Source organism: Pteropus alecto, unplaced genomic scaffold (assembly GCF_000325575.1).
Source record: "Pteropus alecto unplaced genomic scaffold, ASM32557v1 scaffold104, whole genome shotgun sequence".
Lineage (NCBI taxonomy): Eukaryota > Metazoa > Chordata > Mammalia > Chiroptera > Pteropodidae > Pteropus > Pteropus alecto.
The window spans coordinates 4,407,562-4,426,905 of record NW_006436664.1 but is presented as its reverse complement, the minus strand read 5'-3'; the positions used below and the strand labels follow the sequence as shown (position 1 = coordinate 4,426,905).

Sequence of the window (19,344 nt, the reverse complement as noted above, 5' to 3'; positions counted from 1 at the left end):
AAAGGAGTGAGGTAATTTCAAAAAAAATGACTTCATAATTTTTTTTAAAGCATAATAATATTATCGCCTCAGTGGCTTTTGCTATAGTCTATTCTAGTATAATGTGAAATAGAAGTGTTGCCAAACAAAAGGAAAACATTTCCAAATATGTCACCATAGAGTACATTAAAACGCTAAAATAAAAATATGTAAACATGTGTTTGTCCATCAGACCTAAGTGCATTTTTGTTAACAATAATTTTCTATGGCTTTAGCAAGTGAATAAGAGCTAGGTTCATAATTTTTTATATATACTAAAAAAATAATCTTTTATATTTCCTCAATAATAGGAAAACTTTAAATGATTACCTCTGCAAATGTGTTCCGATTGGCTTGCAAGCCAATTTTTACTACCTCAAAAGGGTTAACCACGATGGCTTCTGTTAGTCCAGATCCCAGTCCAGCAATGGCAAATGTCTAGAAAAATTAAATTAGTCAATACTTTAAAATAAGTTATCATATGTACTGGGTTAAGCATCCTACTCGTAACACTATGCTGCTAAATGTTATGATGAGACTAGAGAAACTGACACAAATGCACCATATACCGTTACTAAACAGCTTTAGTTCTTGATTAGATGCTGACAATTCATGAAGAAGAAATCACAGAAGCTGAAAACCACATCCTAACAATTCAAAATAAAATGTCAAAGCCCCATCAACAATGACTTTTTCCTTTAATGAAAAGAAAGGTTGTTTTACTGATTTAAGGTGAATACTAAAACGTCTGCATATGTAACAATTAAAAGAGAGTTTGACTTGTAAAAGGAGAGCTTCGTTTTTAAACATCTACTTAAATACAGTTACTGAGCTGATAAAAAATCCAAGGAGCAGAACCACAAATAAAATATTTATAAAAAGCTAAATTTCAGGTAACCAAACAGCATATAGCTCAAAACATTTAAATGTACAGCCGTGTTCTTAGAGTCACTATTCTAGATGAACATCAAACCAAAAATTATTTTTTATTCATCCTTTCACTCTTTTTTTTTTTTTTAAACTGATAATTGCCCTGTTCTTCTAGTCCTAGAAGCAGAGGAATGAAAGCTGAGATCAGAAATATCTAGGTCGTTCTGAAGGGCTCACCTAAAATCTAGAACATTTATCCAAGAATGTCCACATGACAGGTTCTTATTTGCTATCCGTTAAGAATTTGGGCAATAGGAAAGAACGACTTTGTAGAATTTTCCTCTACAAAACGCTTAAAAAAATTTAGGAAATCTATATCAAAAATAACCATGGCAACACACACACACACACACACACACACACACACACACATGCACACAGAGCAGGAAAACAAAATGAAACAAAGCTTCAAACCTGCAAAACAGATGCTAAAAAAATTCTTAAGTGCTGAAGCTCTAATTCCAGGAGAGGAAGTAGTGCTATATACAATTAAGAGGAGAAAAAAGCCAATGAAGTGTAAAGAACAGATAACTCTTATGAGGAGTCTCTAATTTCTTTAAAGTAGGAGACTAAAGGAGAAAAGGGAGAAAGGAATGTTTCATAACCTCAGAAGGGGAGGCAAGGTGGAACGAGGGCAGGATCCAGAGCTAAGAGGTCTGGGTTTAGGTCCTGGTTCTGCCACTTATTGGCTGATTTAGACCAGAGCTGCCACGTACATTAGTTTGTGTATGTGGAGGCCGAAGTCCAGCCTGTACCCCACTTGCCAAGCCAGAGCCCTGGAGAGGCATCAGTCAGGAAAAAGGGGTGCCTTATAATAATTCACATAAAGACACCATATGTGCTAGCTGTAGCTCTCTCTGTGCTTAAATCACTGAATCTTTTATAAGCCACCGTTTTCTCATCTGTAAAATGGAGATAGTAACATCTAATCTCTCTACCTAATAAAGTTATTATGACAGTCAAAATCATGTGTTAAATCCTTTTGTAAAGTGCTATACAAAAACCATTCTTATTGTTGCACATAAAAATGGAGAGGAAGAATGGCATTGCGTACAGATTCTAGCAGAGAGGAAATAACTAATGATGTTTTCCTTTCATGCCACTCATTACAATTTTAAACATATTTGTATAGAGTAACAGGCCAAATATTTTATTCATTTATCTCAGACTTCCATCATGGAAGCCAAAGTGGGGGAAAAAAAAATACTAGTCCCAACTTTTTTGACTGAAAAAGCTAAAATCCAGATGTTCAGGTTTTTATTACTACATGCAATCTTCCAAGTAATTCACTTTTTTGTTCTTCTATAAACTCAGCTACATTTGCTGTCAGAAATAGTGTTCAGCAGTCCCTTGTCAAAAGAATTGATCAGCTATCAGCAGATCATGTTACTTGGATTGTTCCAGAGACTAGCAGTAACTGTCGGGTTCCCAGCCTCCCAGGCTTTTCATGTGAGAGCACCAGGGGACATTTAACAGCTGTTTAAGTGTCTAGCTGTATCAAAAAGAAACTGGAATAAATGAGCTCAAGAAAAGGGGGAAAACTCTATACAGTTTGCATGCATTCAGTATGGTAGCTGGAGTGGCCAAATGCTTTTCTGTTTCAATCCTCAAGAGAGTTGAAAGAACTGCATTCTCTCACATGGTACTGATGCTCCACACAGAACAGCCAGCTGGCCCTCTGGAGACCATATTTTATGGTCTTTTTCTAGAAAGGTTTTTCATCCTCTTTTTAACAAGATGTTTTCAAAGTTAAGAGTGACATTAAGGGAAGACGCTGAGGAATTACAAAAAAAATCTTAGCTAATTTTAGAACTCATGCTCCCAGTTCTTCCATATTAGGCCACCTCACAGCCACCTTGTTTAGGTAGGAGGCTAACGAAAGGTTTCTCTGTCATACCACTAAGCGATGCTATTAGTTTTCTTAATATGATCCTTCCTAGAAAAGGGACATGTATGATTTTTTAAATAACAGATACTTTTTGGACAGTCTATTTGGCAGAGTAAATATTTTGAAATGAACCTTTACAAGTGAAATAATTGAAGAGTTGAAGCTCAGAACACTACCTCTCTGGTTGAGTTTTGAGGTACATTTCAGCAGGCAAACTGGGCTATTTTCCTAGAGGCTGGAAATCACATTGCCAACTGGAGGGCCAATGCAGATATTTCACTTTCTTTTGTTTTGTAGATTTGGAGGGAGAAATTACTGCATTTGCTATCTCTGGGGCTCTCACTGCATACATATTTGTAGAACCCACTTGGTCAATATAACTTAACTTGTTTTATGAAAAGTGGCTAAGTCACCAAGAAAGAAAGGAGTGGCACTGGGAAATGTTCAAATCACCAAGTGATTTTCATGTGATAGTTGAGATGTGTCATTGTGAGATCACTCTTCTCCCTGACTATAAAAGGACCTTCAGTCTGTGTCTGACCACAGAGTGACCTATCTTTACTATAGCTTAAGTAAAATCTGAAAAAGTGACCTGTTAGGAAATAATTTTAGGAATATTGACTTTTGCATGAATAGATATGTGCAGTATGTATGTAAAGATATGCATGTTTTGGCTTTAAAGGTGCTTTGAAAAACATACTCTTTATTTTATATTTTTGACCATATCTCATATAAACCTTTCTACACGTATCATTATTATCATAAATTCATCACTAGGTGCCGTAAAATAGCCAAATTGTGAGTTATTAGGAAGATGGCTTTCAACAAGTAGCTGAACATTGAATAACTCGAATTCATATTTTAGTAGCTGGGCTTGGGGAATCAAAAGGCTTTTTGTTTCCAGATTTTGCTTTATGAAATAACACACACACTTAAGCATAATAAATACTCTCACTTACCAATTCTGGTGACGGTGACACATATCCTAGCAATTTCTTATACTGCTCAAAGGTGAAAAACTGTGAAAGAAAACCGAACCCAGAGATTTATAACAATTTCCTGCAACAAACCCTTTAATTGACTCAAATTTCTTTAGTAAATCATTATATTAGCCATCAATTTAAAAAAATGATAAACCATCAAAGAGTTTTTAATCTGGTCTCGGGCAGTTGCTCTTGGATCTTACTTTAACATTCACATTTTTAAATGCAGCTACAATAACCTACAGAAGAGCTGTTGGATTCCTCTATAGCAGTAAATGAACCATACAGCTTCCATTTACCACGACCATTTTCAGTTTTCCAAGACATCAATAGACTTCTTTTCTATGGCAGTGATTCAAAATTACAGGCACAGAGACCTGAAATCTTTGGTCTCCTCTGTTTTCTCTATGAACTGCTTTCGCAGCATATGCCCGATTTTCTAACTTCTCAGCTTTGACTTGCATTTGTATTGCTGTGTATCTCTGCCGTTCCATGGAATTTCTAAACACTTAGTGATGATGAAGATGCCATGATAAACGAGGAAAGGACCCAACGAGGTTATATAGTCTGTCCCTGCTTAAAAGCAGACTGTTCTCTACCTGAACAGAGGAGAGCTGCTTATTCCTTCCTTTAAAATATGATGATGAAGAAGATTTTCTTGGTTCCTTCCAAAGATGATGTTTAATATTATTTCCATGGAGGCAAATCTAATCAATTACTTCGTATAATACACCCAGAATACATTTTTTTCTCTGCCCTTTCTATAGTCTACACTTTGGGCAACAACTCTGCTTGAACATGATGTTTTGCTCCCGAGTATTCTGTCAGATAGCTGCGAACATTGCCGATAAGACACTCTCTTAAGTCCTGCGAGGGTCTGTTTCTGAAGACCCCAGAAATGGCATGGATGTTTCATGGTCTCACATGTCTCCTACTCTCTTACTTCATAACCCAGTAAAATGGAGCAAGAAAAAAAAATGTAGATTTGAGAGCTAAATAATACTCTGTTGTTAGAAAGAGGTCATTCTGTAATGTAGATATGGCTCTACGTGAGTGTTTGGGCAGGCCAAGAGTCATCACATCACCAGATAGATTTCGATTTTCTCAAAGAACCAAGGACTACTTTTGTGCCATGCTTCTTTAGAGTAACTATGGATGTAGTCTTTTCTAGAACAGGGATTCATTCATCCACTCATTCGACAAATATTTCATCGGATGCCTGCTGTGTTCTAAGAGGCACTGGGGATGCAGTAGTAAACAAAGAGAACCCCTGCCTTCTCACTCTAACATTCTAGTGGATGGTGATAACCTGCAACTATCCTGGGGTTATAACAACACCACCAGGGGCTACCACTGTTTTGATGAGAGATACACTAGAAACCATTAACCATAGAAGGAAATGTGTCATAGTCCTAGGCTTTAAAGATAATTTTTCTTCTTTTTTATGGTCATCATCATCACTCTGTTTTTGCAATTACCTTGCTGGGATTTTGATGGGAGCAGTCCCAGATCTGAATCCTGACCATGCTACTTAGCTTTGAAAGAGTGGGCGAGCTGCTTGACCTTTCTAGCCCTCAGGAACACAAAACTTACTTTTCAGAGCAGTCCTTGAATCAGAGCATGGAAGTCAGATTTCCTGGCATGCCTGGCACAAAGTCTGAGTTTCTCTTGCCTTTCTTCACTTTGGTTTCGAAAGGCACTAAAGATGCCTTTTATTGGTATCACTCAGGAGAGGCTGCTGTGGTCCAGGAACCATGCTATGGCCTTTGTGTGGGCTTCTGCATATAATTCATACAACATATTCGGGTCATGGGTTATGGTACAACCATGACTCTTGTTTTATAGATATGTGTCCTGCAGCTAGTGAGTGGAAAGGCTGAGACTTCCCCCTACATCTAACTCCAAAGCCTGTGTATGCTCTTAACCATGATACTGTTCTCACTCCCGACTGAGCCATGATTGCTAGTGGTTTGGGTAGAAATTCTCTGCCCTAGAGTTTCCTTGGTGCTGAGGTCTTCTTACCTTCCTTGACTCTGGAAGCCCAGAGTCCCTCAAGGCAGATTTCAGACTTTTTTGACCACAGTCTATGTAAAAAATATTTGCCCAATACAGGTGCATGTATGCACATGCAGGGACACAGTGCACTCTTGTATTTATAACTGAAACAAAACATTTCTATAAAATAATATTTACCCCTTATTATGTATAATTCTGTTTCTATGCTATTTCATTAAAGAAAATTTCCTGGTTAGGACCCATGACATCTAGTGACCCAATAAACTGATTTCATGACTCATATGGTTATGACCCACATTTTGAAAACACTGCTCTAAGGGGCCCATGTTGGGTTCAGAGAATTTCTGGAAGAACATGAACTTCACAAAAGACCTTACTACCTTGTTCCCTTCCAGTGTAAGATACATTCTTTTTCTTTCTTTCTTATTTTTTATCATTATATTACCATGGAGGCAAACCCTTTCTGAGTACTCCTCTCAATGGCCTGTGCACTTGGAAGCCTTCCAGTTTGGCTGGTGGGAGCAGGTACTAGTCTCAGCCCTGTGTGACTCGGAGCACCACTCCCTCTAATCCTTGGATGGCTCTTTCCCAGGCCTTGCTAGCTTTCTCACATGCATACACTGGTCAGTTCTCAGCTAAATACTTAAGGGGTCCCTCTGCAGACCTTAGGACTTTTCTCTCTATATATACTCTATCCTCTGGTACTGTGTCCTGTGAACTCTAGGTGCCCTGCTGTCCCCAGCCTCTCAGGTCCCTCCCAACCCAGGGAGTCCACTGGGCTCTGCCTAGATTTGCCCTGCCTGACCCTGGGCCAGGAAATCCTCTCAAGACCAGTAAGGTGAAGCAATCCATAGGGTTTATCTCCTTTGCTTCCTGTCTCTCTACCCTTCCTTGTCTGATGTCCAGTGTCTTGAAAATTGTGGTTTCATGTACTTTGTTCATTTTTTGTTGTTGTTGCTTCGGGCAAGAGAGTAAATCTAGTCCTTGTTACCAGTCCATTTCGTCTAGAAATGGAAATCTTGGCCTTCCAGAAACTCTGAGTAGATATGGGAATTTAAAGGAAGAGTACAGGAATGTCTCCTGTTATAAATCAATACATTTTCTGTTGCTTTCTCTATATATGTTCCAGTTATTCATCTAAAATCAACTGAACATGTACTGTGTATAGACACAATGACAGGTATGGAGACAGTGGTAAGCAAATAGCTTTTACAATTTATAATCCCTCATGAGTTTGCTTAGCATTGGGCAGTCTTTGGAAGTCTGACCATGGAAAACTGGTGTTACCGGGTCTGCAAGGCTCAAGACTAGACCCCGGGACCTGGAACATGGTGCCTCTCATTTTCTGAGGAAGCAGTTGGTCTCTTTCTGAGGGCTTCACTTCCTTTTGCTAAGTGCAATACTAATTTTGTCTTAATTTATAAAGGGGGAAGTTTCATTTATTTAGCATCAATGAGTCTTATTATTTTAATGATGAATTTATTTCAAAGAATACAGTACAGAAAAAACTGAACATTGTCTGTTTCTGATGAGAGTAATAATTGTAACTAAAATGGTAGTACCAGAGAAGATCTATATCTATGTCCATATATGTATAAAATATTCAGACTATATATATGAATAACAGTATGTGTGAGCATGTATATATACATATGCACATACACACATATATACACACACGCACACACATATATTTAGAATATTTTTTCTGAAGTTCGATGACATACAATGAAGCAGTTTATGATGTATGAAATCATTACAGTCAGATGATCGCTTTCCTCACAAATCCTAGGATAAATATCTATAAAATGAATGTTTTCATAAATTGAGTTGAAAAATAGTGCTATCCATCTGGCAAAGATACACTTAACTCCAAGTTATACTTAAAAAGCCAACATACTTACCATATGTCTCAATAATTTTAAGGTAAAATCTACTTGAAACAAGATGTCTGGGATGCATATACCATATCCAGTTGCCCAAAAGTTCATCTGTTAACCATTGTTCTGGCAGGGAGCATTGCTTTTTTAAAAGGAGAGACTAACTCAGTTTTGTAAAGCTCAACTTTTTTTTTTTCCATAAGACTGTTCAACATTGATAAACCTTAATCCTCTTAAAGTTCAAATTGTCTCCAATGTATAGTATTAAGGAAAAATATTCCAGGAAAACTTTAATTATAATTTACTTTATTTATACATGTAAAACCCTGAACAAATGAATATATTATTCCATGGAGACAAAGTGACTTCCCTTTTGAACAGGAACTCTGCTCTGTTTGTTTATTTGGGCAATCTTTTATCAAGTGAAGCCATTTCATAATTCAATTCAGCCCTCTTGTGTACTTTGGTGAACGTTTTCCAGATTCTCTCCTGTGATTCAGATCCTTATAATAAAATTTGTGTTGAAGTAATAATATAAAATCACAAAAACTATGGCAACAAAGAGGATGAATTGATAGAGAAGGCATGTTTTAAATCTATGTTTTCTGAATTCTAGACCTGAATTAGATCTTATTAAATTACAATTTTGGCATAATATAAAAATTTGGTGTCTGTGTAAAATTGTGGTTATTTTATCATAAATTTTAACCTAGTCACTCTCTTAATTTACTCAGTAAAATTATATAATCTGCCCCTTTTTACCTTTTAGAAATATCAGGTATATAAACCAAACAATGTATGTGAAAAAGTTTTATGTCTTAGGTTGGAAAGGAAGTCTTTCAGTCTAAGTTTATATTATACTTATTATGGAAAGACAAAGCCATATTTAGTATGTCAGTGGTGTGGGGGTGTAGGGCAATGCCAGTCAGACTCACTGTGATCAGGACTTTTGTCTGAGAGAACATATAAAAAAGTGATCAGATTTAGTTCTTTCTTCCTTGGAGGTCCTGCCAGATCTCTGTGTTGTATCCAGATACTGAACCAGTAAGCAGTACATAAAACTACATAGTTATGTGGTTAAAGAGATGGAAATCGGGTTTGTGGAAGTAATAATTTTGTAAAAACCAGAATAGAAAATTTTAACAGAGGAGACCAGGGGTGGGGGAAATGAAGTTAGCATTCCAAATAAATGTGTTACATGAGAGTCTTATACAAGAAAATATAGTGTATTAGTTTGCTATGTTCATAAAATGGAAATAATTTAGGGAGAAAGGTTTGTCTACCTCTCCTCTCTTTTCTCTTTTTCCTCTCTCTTTCTTTAATGATTATTGCTCCAAAGGAAAATTTATAAATTGCTGAGAAAAAGTCCAAGCTATTTTGTGGTTGTCGTGTTTTGGTTACATGAATTTCATTCACTACTATGTTTTTTATATAATTTCCCCATTAGAAGGAAGTGCCTTTACTTAAAAAAAAAATCCACAAATCAATGATTGAGAGATTGATCAAGTATAATTATAATAAAATAATTTCTGCATTAAAAATCTTACTGTCTTATGTTTAATTCACGTTATGTCCTATAGATTGTTGTGGGATGTTTTAATGCTGAAGCTGTAGTCTATTTTCACTTACCTTCACTGCTCTTTTTGGTGTTTCAGCCAAGATGGGTGGCAGAATTCCCTTGTAAAAACCTAACAACCTGTTGGAGAAATAAAAGATCTTCTATAAGTAAAGGAATTAGAAAATAGGTAATTCTGCCCTTGTTTGTGGAAAAAGCAACTCATCTCAAAATACTCTCAATTATTCAATGTAGCACGCCACTTATAAAGATTGTTTTAATTCTAAAATGGAGAGATTATGAATACTATGTTTATTAGCATTGTTCAGAAGAATAATAAATGATACTGAGACTGGAATCCTTTATGTAAATTGCTAAACACAACGATGAGTTGTACCTGGAAGATGAAGTCGGTCCTCCTTATCCTGAGGAATCTTACATTTATTTTCTCAGTTGTGTGGTAGGTAGCTTCGAGCTGTCTACAGTCTTGCGTTTCCTCCCTTGTGGTAACCAAATGAGGTTAAGGTTATACTGAACCTACGAGACTCAAACTTTCTGAGGTTAACAAGATGATGAAATCTCAGTTTTAGCTTTACCAACACAAGAGAACTAACAAGCTTTGTGGCTATAAACTAGGACTTCCAGCCCTATCTTGAGTCTGTCATAATTTTTTAACTTCCTTAATGGAGATGGAAGAAGGTTAGGGACATATGTTGCTGACAGAAAAAAAAAAAAGCCAAACTCCTTTGCTGATATGCAAATTCACAGGGCCTGGGACAGCTATTGTTGTCAATGCTGAGGGACTTGTCACATATTCAGATGTCCTTAGAAAAAACAAAAGAATGAGTGGATATGCTCATGATGAGATTTATAAAATGTCACCACTTATTTCATAGTATATATTAAGATTCAAAAATTTAAATTTGTCTGACCTGGAATATATGTGTGTGTGCACGTGTGTGTATGTGTGTGTGTATTTATGCCACGCCCTCATTTTAAACTTGAAAATACATAAATTTAGAAGAGAATATTCTGCGTTATTTTCTGAGATAATCAGTTTTCCTGATGAACCCATAAGTGACTACAGATAAAGGCAGGACTCAGTGTGTCTCTGTTTTAGGATGTCCATTTTACATAGGGCTGGGGTTTCTCTGATTGACCCCTCAAGCCTCACTCCAACTCCTTGAAATTGAATTCTTCTTCTAGCTGTATTTGTGAAACAAGAAAGCTAAGAATTTATTTTTTTAAAAAAGAGTTTATTCAGACTAAACCATAGTGACACCCAATCCAACATGGTGATTTCTTGCTCTTCCTTGATTCACTGGCTTACACAGCATCCTCCAGTGAGGGGATCAAAGGGCTTGTCTTATAGCTTCTAAATTATTAGTTCCTTTAGGGTTAGGCGTGTGTTGGAGTGCTTACCTCAGAGCCTTCTTTTGTATATGTAACCAAGACAAAAATATTTGTTAAGCATATAGATTTCATGAAGAGGAAGAAAGGAATCAAATGATCCTTCAATATGGATTTACTTTGCCCACTTAATGGATAGTACAAGCGTTATAAATAGGAAGTGAAGCAGACGTGTGATTTGAAGAACTACGGGAACTCATGAATTCCCCCACCTCCTTTCCATTCCAATTTCAACTACTGATGCCTGAAGTTCACGTGTAAAATTTAAATACCACCATTCTTTATCATTTAAATTTCATTATAAATTAACTATTATCTTTAAGTATTTAATTAACTATTATTTTCAGCATGGGAGTGACTAAACATAGGTTTGGTCTTTCCAAAAAATAAATGTGGTTTTCCTGAATAGAAGTTCTACATTTATGATGAAAGAATTATTAGTTCTATTCTTTCTGCACTGATTTTTCCACATCTGGAAGATTATGCCTGGTTATGGAGGCAGGGAGATTAAGTAAGTATAGCTTCTAGAACAGAGGGTCCAAGTTAATAGAGGTACTTGAAATCCCATACTAAGAGAACAGCTTTAGGAAGAACAGTTACTCAGCCTGAAGAAGGTCATAGGGAGCAACATACACAATAGATGTCTTGGAAGTTGAGCATATACGAAAGAGATCAGACTTTTTATTTCCAGGAGATAGGACTAGGACCGACAGGTGGAAACAACAAGAAAAGACACATTTTGTTTCAGTAGAAGCTTGATACAAGGAAGTATGCCTACTGGAACTATCTAGAGATAGAATGGGCTCTCCTGAAAACAGTGAGTGCCCCTTTATGGTATGTTGTCAGGTAGTCTTGATGGCCACTTGTCATGGATGCCAGACATGGGATATGCACAGTAATGAATGGACTCATTGGCCCTGAAGGTTGGTCTCCTCCAATGCACAAGATTTTGTTACTCTAAGAAAAAGAACAAGAAGACATAGGAAAGTGTTTTCTCAAGAGACAGACTCTGTCTTACTTCAAACTTTTGCCTAAAGTAGAGCACTGCTTTTCTGGAGGACAGAAGTCTTATAAGTAATACAGAAGGTCTTCATTTTAAAAATGATGGGGGAAAATATCAAAAAGAGGTGTAAGGCAAGAGGGAAAAGAGGCATCTGGGAGAACCATAAGGATTTAATCCGAAAAGATCTGGGTGGTCCAGAGCCCTCTGCTTCATGTCGGCAGTGCTTTCTTGATGCGCCCTCCTTCCCTTCTCCCTGCTCGGTTCCTTTCATGTGCAATCATCCCCTGACCCCACCTCCATGCCTCCAGTCATCCCACCATCCTGAACTTCCTAACAGCGAATGAATAGCGTTAATGGGACATTCTCAAGGATCACAGGTAGTCTTTGCAGGCATATGGGAAGCTAGCACTATCTACTTCCTTGCAATATATTCACAGATATCCATACAATAGTGGAAATCTATAGAATAGTCAGGCCAGCACCCCTTCTGTTGAGAATGGCCCCTCCCAATTTTTTAAAACTACTGCAACCGATACTGGTACAATGATACTGCTTATAGGCAGCAGTTGATTGGGCATCTCACTGAATGGATCCAAATGGTATACTGTCTCTGCCCCAGTTAATCTGACCCAAGTTGGACCCTGTTTCTCCAGGATTTTGGAATTAGAATTGAAAAGGTCAGTGTCACTCTGTGTGGTTAAAACTCTAACATATAAAGCTAGAAAATCAACTGCAGTCTTCTGTCGTTTGGAGGAAGTCAATGTGCACCAATAAGAAAAAAGGAAGCTACCCTTCAGGGAAACACAAACGAGATGGAGAAGAGAACTTCTGGTATTGTGAGTGTGACTCCACTGCCAGAATTTCTTTAAGCCTAGTAACATCTCAAGCTTTCTTGAACATTGGCATTTCCTTTGGCTTTTGATTGTTTAAAATACTCGGTAGCATTTATAACACATTTCTTTTTTTTTACTTAAATAAGTTTGAGTTGGGTTTATTACTTACAACCCAAAGTCCTAGATCCAAAAAGTAAACCTCATGGCTCCTACAACCAAAATGGCTGCTGTAGTACTTCAATTCCATGTCCTCACACATGAAGAACCTTTTTTGTTAGTTAAATGGGCCCTTGGACTAATCAGTAGGGGCACACCCAAAATCTGAGCAGGAGGATATAGGCAAGGGCTCAAGCTGATGAGCTATTTTTCTGACTTGATTAGATAATTATTGAAAGTTTTCCTAATGCGAAGCATGATATACAGATTCTAAGAAACAAAAAGGAATTGTAATGTTTGGGGAAGGACATATATACATTTTTTCTGCTAAAGAACTGATGTTTATTTCCACATGCACTGTTCATTCTGCCAAATTTTTCTGCCTTTGTGAAGTTTTGGCTTGAAATACAGAATATGTAGCTTACCAGGACAATAACTAGGGAAGTTAAGAGATTTGTGACACCCATATCAACATGCTTCATATTGCTTACTTCTCAAGAAGCAGATTGACACATTCAGTCTACTCCCTGGATCAATGGAAAGTGGGATTTTAATGTTTATGTAGCATTAATGGCAGTTCTTTCCCCTGAAAAGACAGTAAAGCCACCACTCTGGTTTTAAGTTTTGACCCACTTCAGGCCAACTGGATTACTCTCTGGAAGAGGCACAAAGACCAATGCCAGACCTCCCATAACACTATAGTATAAACTATGTGGCAGCCCTCATATTTTGTTTCTCAGAGTTATTACTTCTGAAAGTTGCGAGTTTGATTTTAACTATCATGTAGGAAAATGCTAACTTGGATGTTTCTAAATTTCGTTGATGTTGCTTTAAGTAAAAATAGTCAAAGTCTGTTGAATGCTTACTATGTACTAGCCACTCTGTTAAGAGTAAATATATGTAGGCCTTTGGACATATTTAATCTCATTCAACTCTCATAACAATCCTTTGAAGTAGATATGATTATGTTCTTTATTTTGCAGGTGAGTCCTACTATCACATCATCACCAGACTGGGTACAGTGACTCAAATCAAGTTCCATTGTCCTCACAGTCCATCTCCTTGACCATTGGGCTATACTGTATTACAGTTTTTCTCGAAATAAAACTATTTTTGTAAACATTTTTGTAAAGTTAAGTTATTTCTGTTGCAAAAACATCTTGTCATTTATTTTATGAGGAAGCAGAAATGGCAACTAAAAATCAGGTATCTAGTCCCATTTCCATTCAATTCTATTTTAAAGTAATGTGAAATGCTACCTGAATAACTGATAGATTTGGGCTGCGATAAACATGATTTTTTTTTTTTTTTTTTTTTGTAACAGTTTTTTTTTTTTTTTTTTTTTTGTGAAAGCTTTTGGGTTTTTGATTAAAATTTTTTTAGTTGGAAAACAAAAAAAAAAAAAAAAAAAAAAAGCCCTAGGATCAACTTTCTTCCCCCATAGGATAACTCTTGTCTTTAAGAAGCATACCAAGATAATTCTATCAATGTGAGAGAAAGACAATGCTTACTTCAGTGATATGATAAAACATTGAAATATTAATACTAAGTATTAAAATAAAAACTGTTACTATCCAAAAAGTCAGTGGAGAGCACTGTTGGTTGCTCACCCAACAAATACTCCCTGATATCCCTCCTTCTTCCTTGGGGTGCAGGCATTCACCACATCTTGTGCTCATGGAAGAAACCCTTCTCCAGTCTAGGGAGTGAAGCATAATTCTTCAGGCAAATCATGGTGATCCCATTCGCTTGCTAGTGAATCCCATCACATGTGCAGACATATGACCCAAACCTAGCCCATGAGACCAGCATGGGGAAGGGATGTATGCTGCAAGTTTTAGATTTCCAGCCTAAGGAAAAGAAGCTGGAAGAAAAGCCCCTGTTCTTTGTTAGGTGTTGTCCTAACTGCATGAGACACCTGTGTACTGTGACCCAGTGAGATACCCTTGCCCACAGCTGAAGATGGCCAGCTGAAAGATGGGAAGGACCTGGATCTTCATGACTAAATTAACCAATCCTGGCACCCTACCTCCAAATTTCTGGTAGTGTGAAATTAAACATAAATCTACTATTTGAGCTGCTTTTACCTATGTCTTCCATTAGTCTACAGTTAAAAGCATTCTGATACAAATAGAATGCTTTAACACCCCCACTTCTGAAAAAGTCTTAAATTGTAATTTTTAAATCATAATCATAGTGAAGACAGTTGTTAAACATTAAGCAAAGCATTTAAAAGGAGACTGTGAGGACCATTTTAAAAAATAGTTTTAGATTATTTCTATCAGGAGCCTGTCACACATTAAAACCCTATCACATTTGGATGATTTCCTGGGAGAGAGCCCCATACTGCAGATGAAACATGGAGAGGCTCAGCAAATTCGAGGATGGGGTTTCATATCTCTAAAGCCATTAGATCACAATGGGTTATATATACTAACAAGAGTTGTTGTTCAAGAACATAAATAGACACAGAGTACTACAATATTGGATCACATTTGTTTTTAATTGTCTAATCAAAACAGGCCTTGTATTACTTATGCACATCTATAAAATGAAGATCAAAACTGCATCGCATGTGTTCTTCTCAAAGATGCAGCTCACGCGTAGCTTATTTGACATACAGATTTGTGGCAAACCCCACGAAATAATTTTACCCCTCATTTCCCCCATCCCTATTCTAAAGTGTGAAGCTATTTAACATATTGGGTCAATCAATGAAAAGGTGTTGATTGTATGAGGCAAGAAAATGTGGAATTTCCTTTGAGTTCCAGTTTGTGTCCCATGCTAGTGATTCACTTACAGTAAGTCGAACCCTCGAAGAAGCCTTTCTGCTGTCTCTCATTAGTAGAGTCCAACTTTAGGTTACTTTGTTTAAGTTCCAAACTTTAGATGCCCAAAGAAACCAAGAAGATCTTTCATTAAACCTCTTCTACCTGACAATATCTCTAGTCCATCTGGACGGCTGAAAAAAGTTACTTGCTTTAAGTCAGCCTCTGAAATCTGAAGACTTTGTGGTAACTGTTGGATAGACTAAAGAGGGCTTAAAATTCTCAAAATTCGACTCAGGTAAAGAAACCGAAAAGAAATGGAAGAATGATGTGTCCTGTCTGCCCCTGCTTTTTTCCCTCTGAGTCACCTCCTTGTTGGTTTTGCAGTTATTTTCCTAATTTAGTATGTAGAAAATGTATGTTTGGAAGTCATCTGTACTGTAGAGTTGGACTGCTCCTACAGGCAGGCTGGGAAGTTTCTAAAGTTGCTAGGCTAGTAAGCGGGATTTTGGTGTTATGGGCAATAACATGAAACCTTTTCTTCTTTGCAGCCCCAAAGGAGGAAGGGAAACTGTAGCTGCTTCACGATTGACCTTTAGAGGGCGTCATCCCCTGTTGTCCATCACGAAGGTCATCATAAAACTCAATTGATAGATTACTGAGAAATGAGTATAAGAAAACCATGAATGGATTATCTTCCCACCTAAGAGAGGAAAAGACCAACGTACAAATCTGCTGTCCGTGGGAATGGAGGCCTTCTCTGGTTGTTGGGGATGAAGGGCTTTGGGCCCAAACTGCTGAGATTCGTAACCTAGGTCCAGCAACCATCACGCTGGATGCCTGGATCAAGACGTACATCATCCGAGCCTGAAAAGGCCAATTAAAGAAATGACTTCCAAGTTGCAAAGCCATTTTCCAAGCCACCTGCAGCACACTCACATGCTGCATGAGAAGGATGCTTTCACCTGGATCCCACTTCTTTGCCAAAAACCTGGCATTCAGCAAGCGTCCAGAGCAGCTTTAATACTCACCGGTGAAGCATGAAATAGGAGCGACAGGGAAAGTGACACCAGATCTTCAGTTGGGGAAATTGGAAAGCATTAACACGTCTGTGTACCTAACAGAGCACAATTACTACATTTTACTTTGTTTCAACAGTCAGGACCTAAATGAACATCACCATTCAGTTCTGTTCTGGGCAACCATCCAAGCTCATCTTAGTACAGTTGATTATGAAGCCTTACCGTCAATCATATCTTCACAATTTGTTCTTCTTTCAGGCTTCAGGCATCCTCCTGATTTCTATTTCTTGTTTGGAAGCCTTGAGTCATCTGTTCTGGCAACATGAGCAACCCGAATCAGTCATTTTCTCCAAATTGTATTGAAATAGGGATCTTGCTAGTTTGTTTTCTTCCTCCTTTCGTTCACATAATTTTCCCTTTAAGGATCTCCTAATACAAAGCTGATTGAAGGCATACAATATCCTCTTTCTTCTGCTGTTGGCAAATCCAAGTTTCTTACCTATCCACTGTAGCTCTATAATTAAAACAATGAGGATGGCATTCAGCCCTGGGTTATGAGTGCACTGCTTCCATTGCTCCATGGCTTGTGTATCCCAGGGCAAAATTCTGGCCCTGGCACCACACCTTTAGGGCGTTTCTGACATTACTTACACTGGTTCACAGAATCCAAATGAAAGAGTGGAGTTTCATGGCTCTGTTATTTGAATTATGTACAATCTACAATCTGAAGCTCTCAAAATTATATGCATCTTGGGGCCATTTTCATTTAGGCAAAGGAGACAGGGAAAGCTATGTACCCTTTAAAGGAGAGAAAAAAACAGCTTAAAAAAAGTGACATAGATTCTTCTTTTAAAAGCACCAACTGAATTTCAAGGAAGTGCAACAGAATTAAAGTTTTAGCTAACATTCTAACGTAAAACTAATGAAAGTTTTCCCTGCTTTAACTCATATCAGGTCTTCAGGCACGAACAATATAGTTATTATTTTTCATCACAGAGAATTAATTGAATTAAGTTTCTGCATATGGTCCTTGGATGTATTTGTTACCCCAAACCATACCACTTTTATTATATGCTGTATGGAGGAATTCTTTAAAGTTTTCATGAACACACGTTTTTGACTGAACTTTCCTTATGATTTTACCATGACAATTAAACTTTGTTGATGTGCCTAAAATAAACCACAATTTTGATTTCCTAAGATACAAAAAAATTAGCTTAGCTGTCAGTATCACTTAGGAGGTAGGTCCATGGCTCCATTCCCTGGAAAGTTGGCAGGGTGCTCGATCCACTAAATATGTTGCACAGTTCAGCCCAAGGAAGGCATTAGCATGATATAAGAACCAGAACCTTGATGGAAAATGCTAAGGAAAGAAAAAGCAAAAAAGATACTTGAGGAGTAACTAAAGTAGTAAATAATATGGGTAGAATGTGGTGTTAATTGCTTCATTAATCTATAAGCGAAGGGACTTATCTAGAACTAACTATGCAAAAAGTATTAATTTTCAGTGACAGCAGATTATCTTGCTTATAAGGATGAACATGTTTCCACTAGAAAATAAGAATCATTTAAGAGAGGTCGTTAACTCATGTGGATGGCAACTGTGAGGAATAGGACTCAAAAAAGAAAAGAAAAGAAAAGAAAAGAAAACAACTAAACAACTCTATTTCTTGGACTGGGACTGAATGGAAGCTAGGAAAAGAGAATCCGATCATAGAGTCAAAAAGTCCTTCGCCAACCAGCTCCCAGCCAGCTCTCTGATCAACAAGTCCCGCTGAAGAAATTCTTTACTCCATTCTAGTAACACCCATCCTCTCACTGATCCCCCTTTTCCTACTTTCTCTGTTTCTAATTTCTGTTTTTCCCACTCATGAAGTAACGATCGTTCATTTATTCACTCATTCATTCATTTGATATGCTTTGTTCTGAGCACTACTAGGCTAACCACCTTTTTCTAGGGTCAAATGTGGACGCAGGAGTCTCATTACTCCCAAATGAACTCTGACAATGTTCTCCAAGACTTCTCTGAGATGGTAGACAAAATCTTGATATTACATCTATCTGCAAATGCTTGACTGAATTGCTGCCTTTCATATTACAATATGTGTTTAGCACATAGTAACACTTACATAACATTATATTGAATATGCTTATATTCAAATAGGAAATGTACATACTTATGCATAAACATCTATACATATATAAACACACATATATATAGACCCATCTGCATACACAGACATGACTCAGTTTCCATATTAATAGTCTGAATGACTTGTATATTTTTAACTGAATAGAGTATGTATTATTCACATGATTACCATATATAATCCAGCTTATAAATCACTTGACAATGGCCACTCCTGTTCTTTATCACCACTCTCTGGCATTTAGCATTAATTCAATGCTGCCTGTCAGTAAAGGCAATATGATGTAGTGAGCAGGAGTGTGGGCTCTGGAGCCACACTCTTTGGGTCTGAATTCTGGCTTAACCATATATTAGCTACTTACCCACCATGAAAAAGCATTGGCACAAAAGGTGAGCAAATTAATTCAAGGTATTACTGCCAGAATAGAGATTTTTTTTTAATGCCAGCTCTCTCTAAAACTGCTTATGGCAATGAGTTAGCACATTGTAAGTAGTATGATTTAAGAGCTTGACCTAGCTGTAGAGCTGTATATGACCACAGCTGGGCAAAAAGCCTCAGAATTCAGAGATGTCCTTCACAAATGGAACCTTACCTAAGTGTGTGACCTAGTGTGTTAGGAATTCACACTCTTTTGTGGAATTCTGCTACAACCAATTCATACATGTTTGAGGCCAAAGATGTTGGGCACTAAGGGCACCGAGCAGGTTACTCCCAAAGTAAAAGTCACATTTG

General features: G+C 37.4%; 1 protein-coding gene across 2 annotated transcripts in view; it reads right to left on the bottom strand.

Moving 5' to 3' along the window:
- SLC25A21 (solute carrier family 25 member 21) overlaps positions 1-19,344 on the bottom strand; it is a 448,213-nt gene that overhangs the window by 34,953 nt on the left and 393,916 nt on the right. For both annotated transcript variants that reach the window (XM_025047932.1, XM_006913463.3), the window contains 3 exons: positions 9,345-9,411; positions 3,796-3,855; positions 349-456 (listed from right to left, as the gene is read on the bottom strand). In XM_025047932.1, coding sequence (XP_024903700.1) covers positions 349-456; positions 3,796-3,855; positions 9,345-9,411 — 235 coding nt within the window. The remainder of the gene's footprint in view (positions 1-348; positions 457-3,795; positions 3,856-9,344; positions 9,412-19,344) is intronic.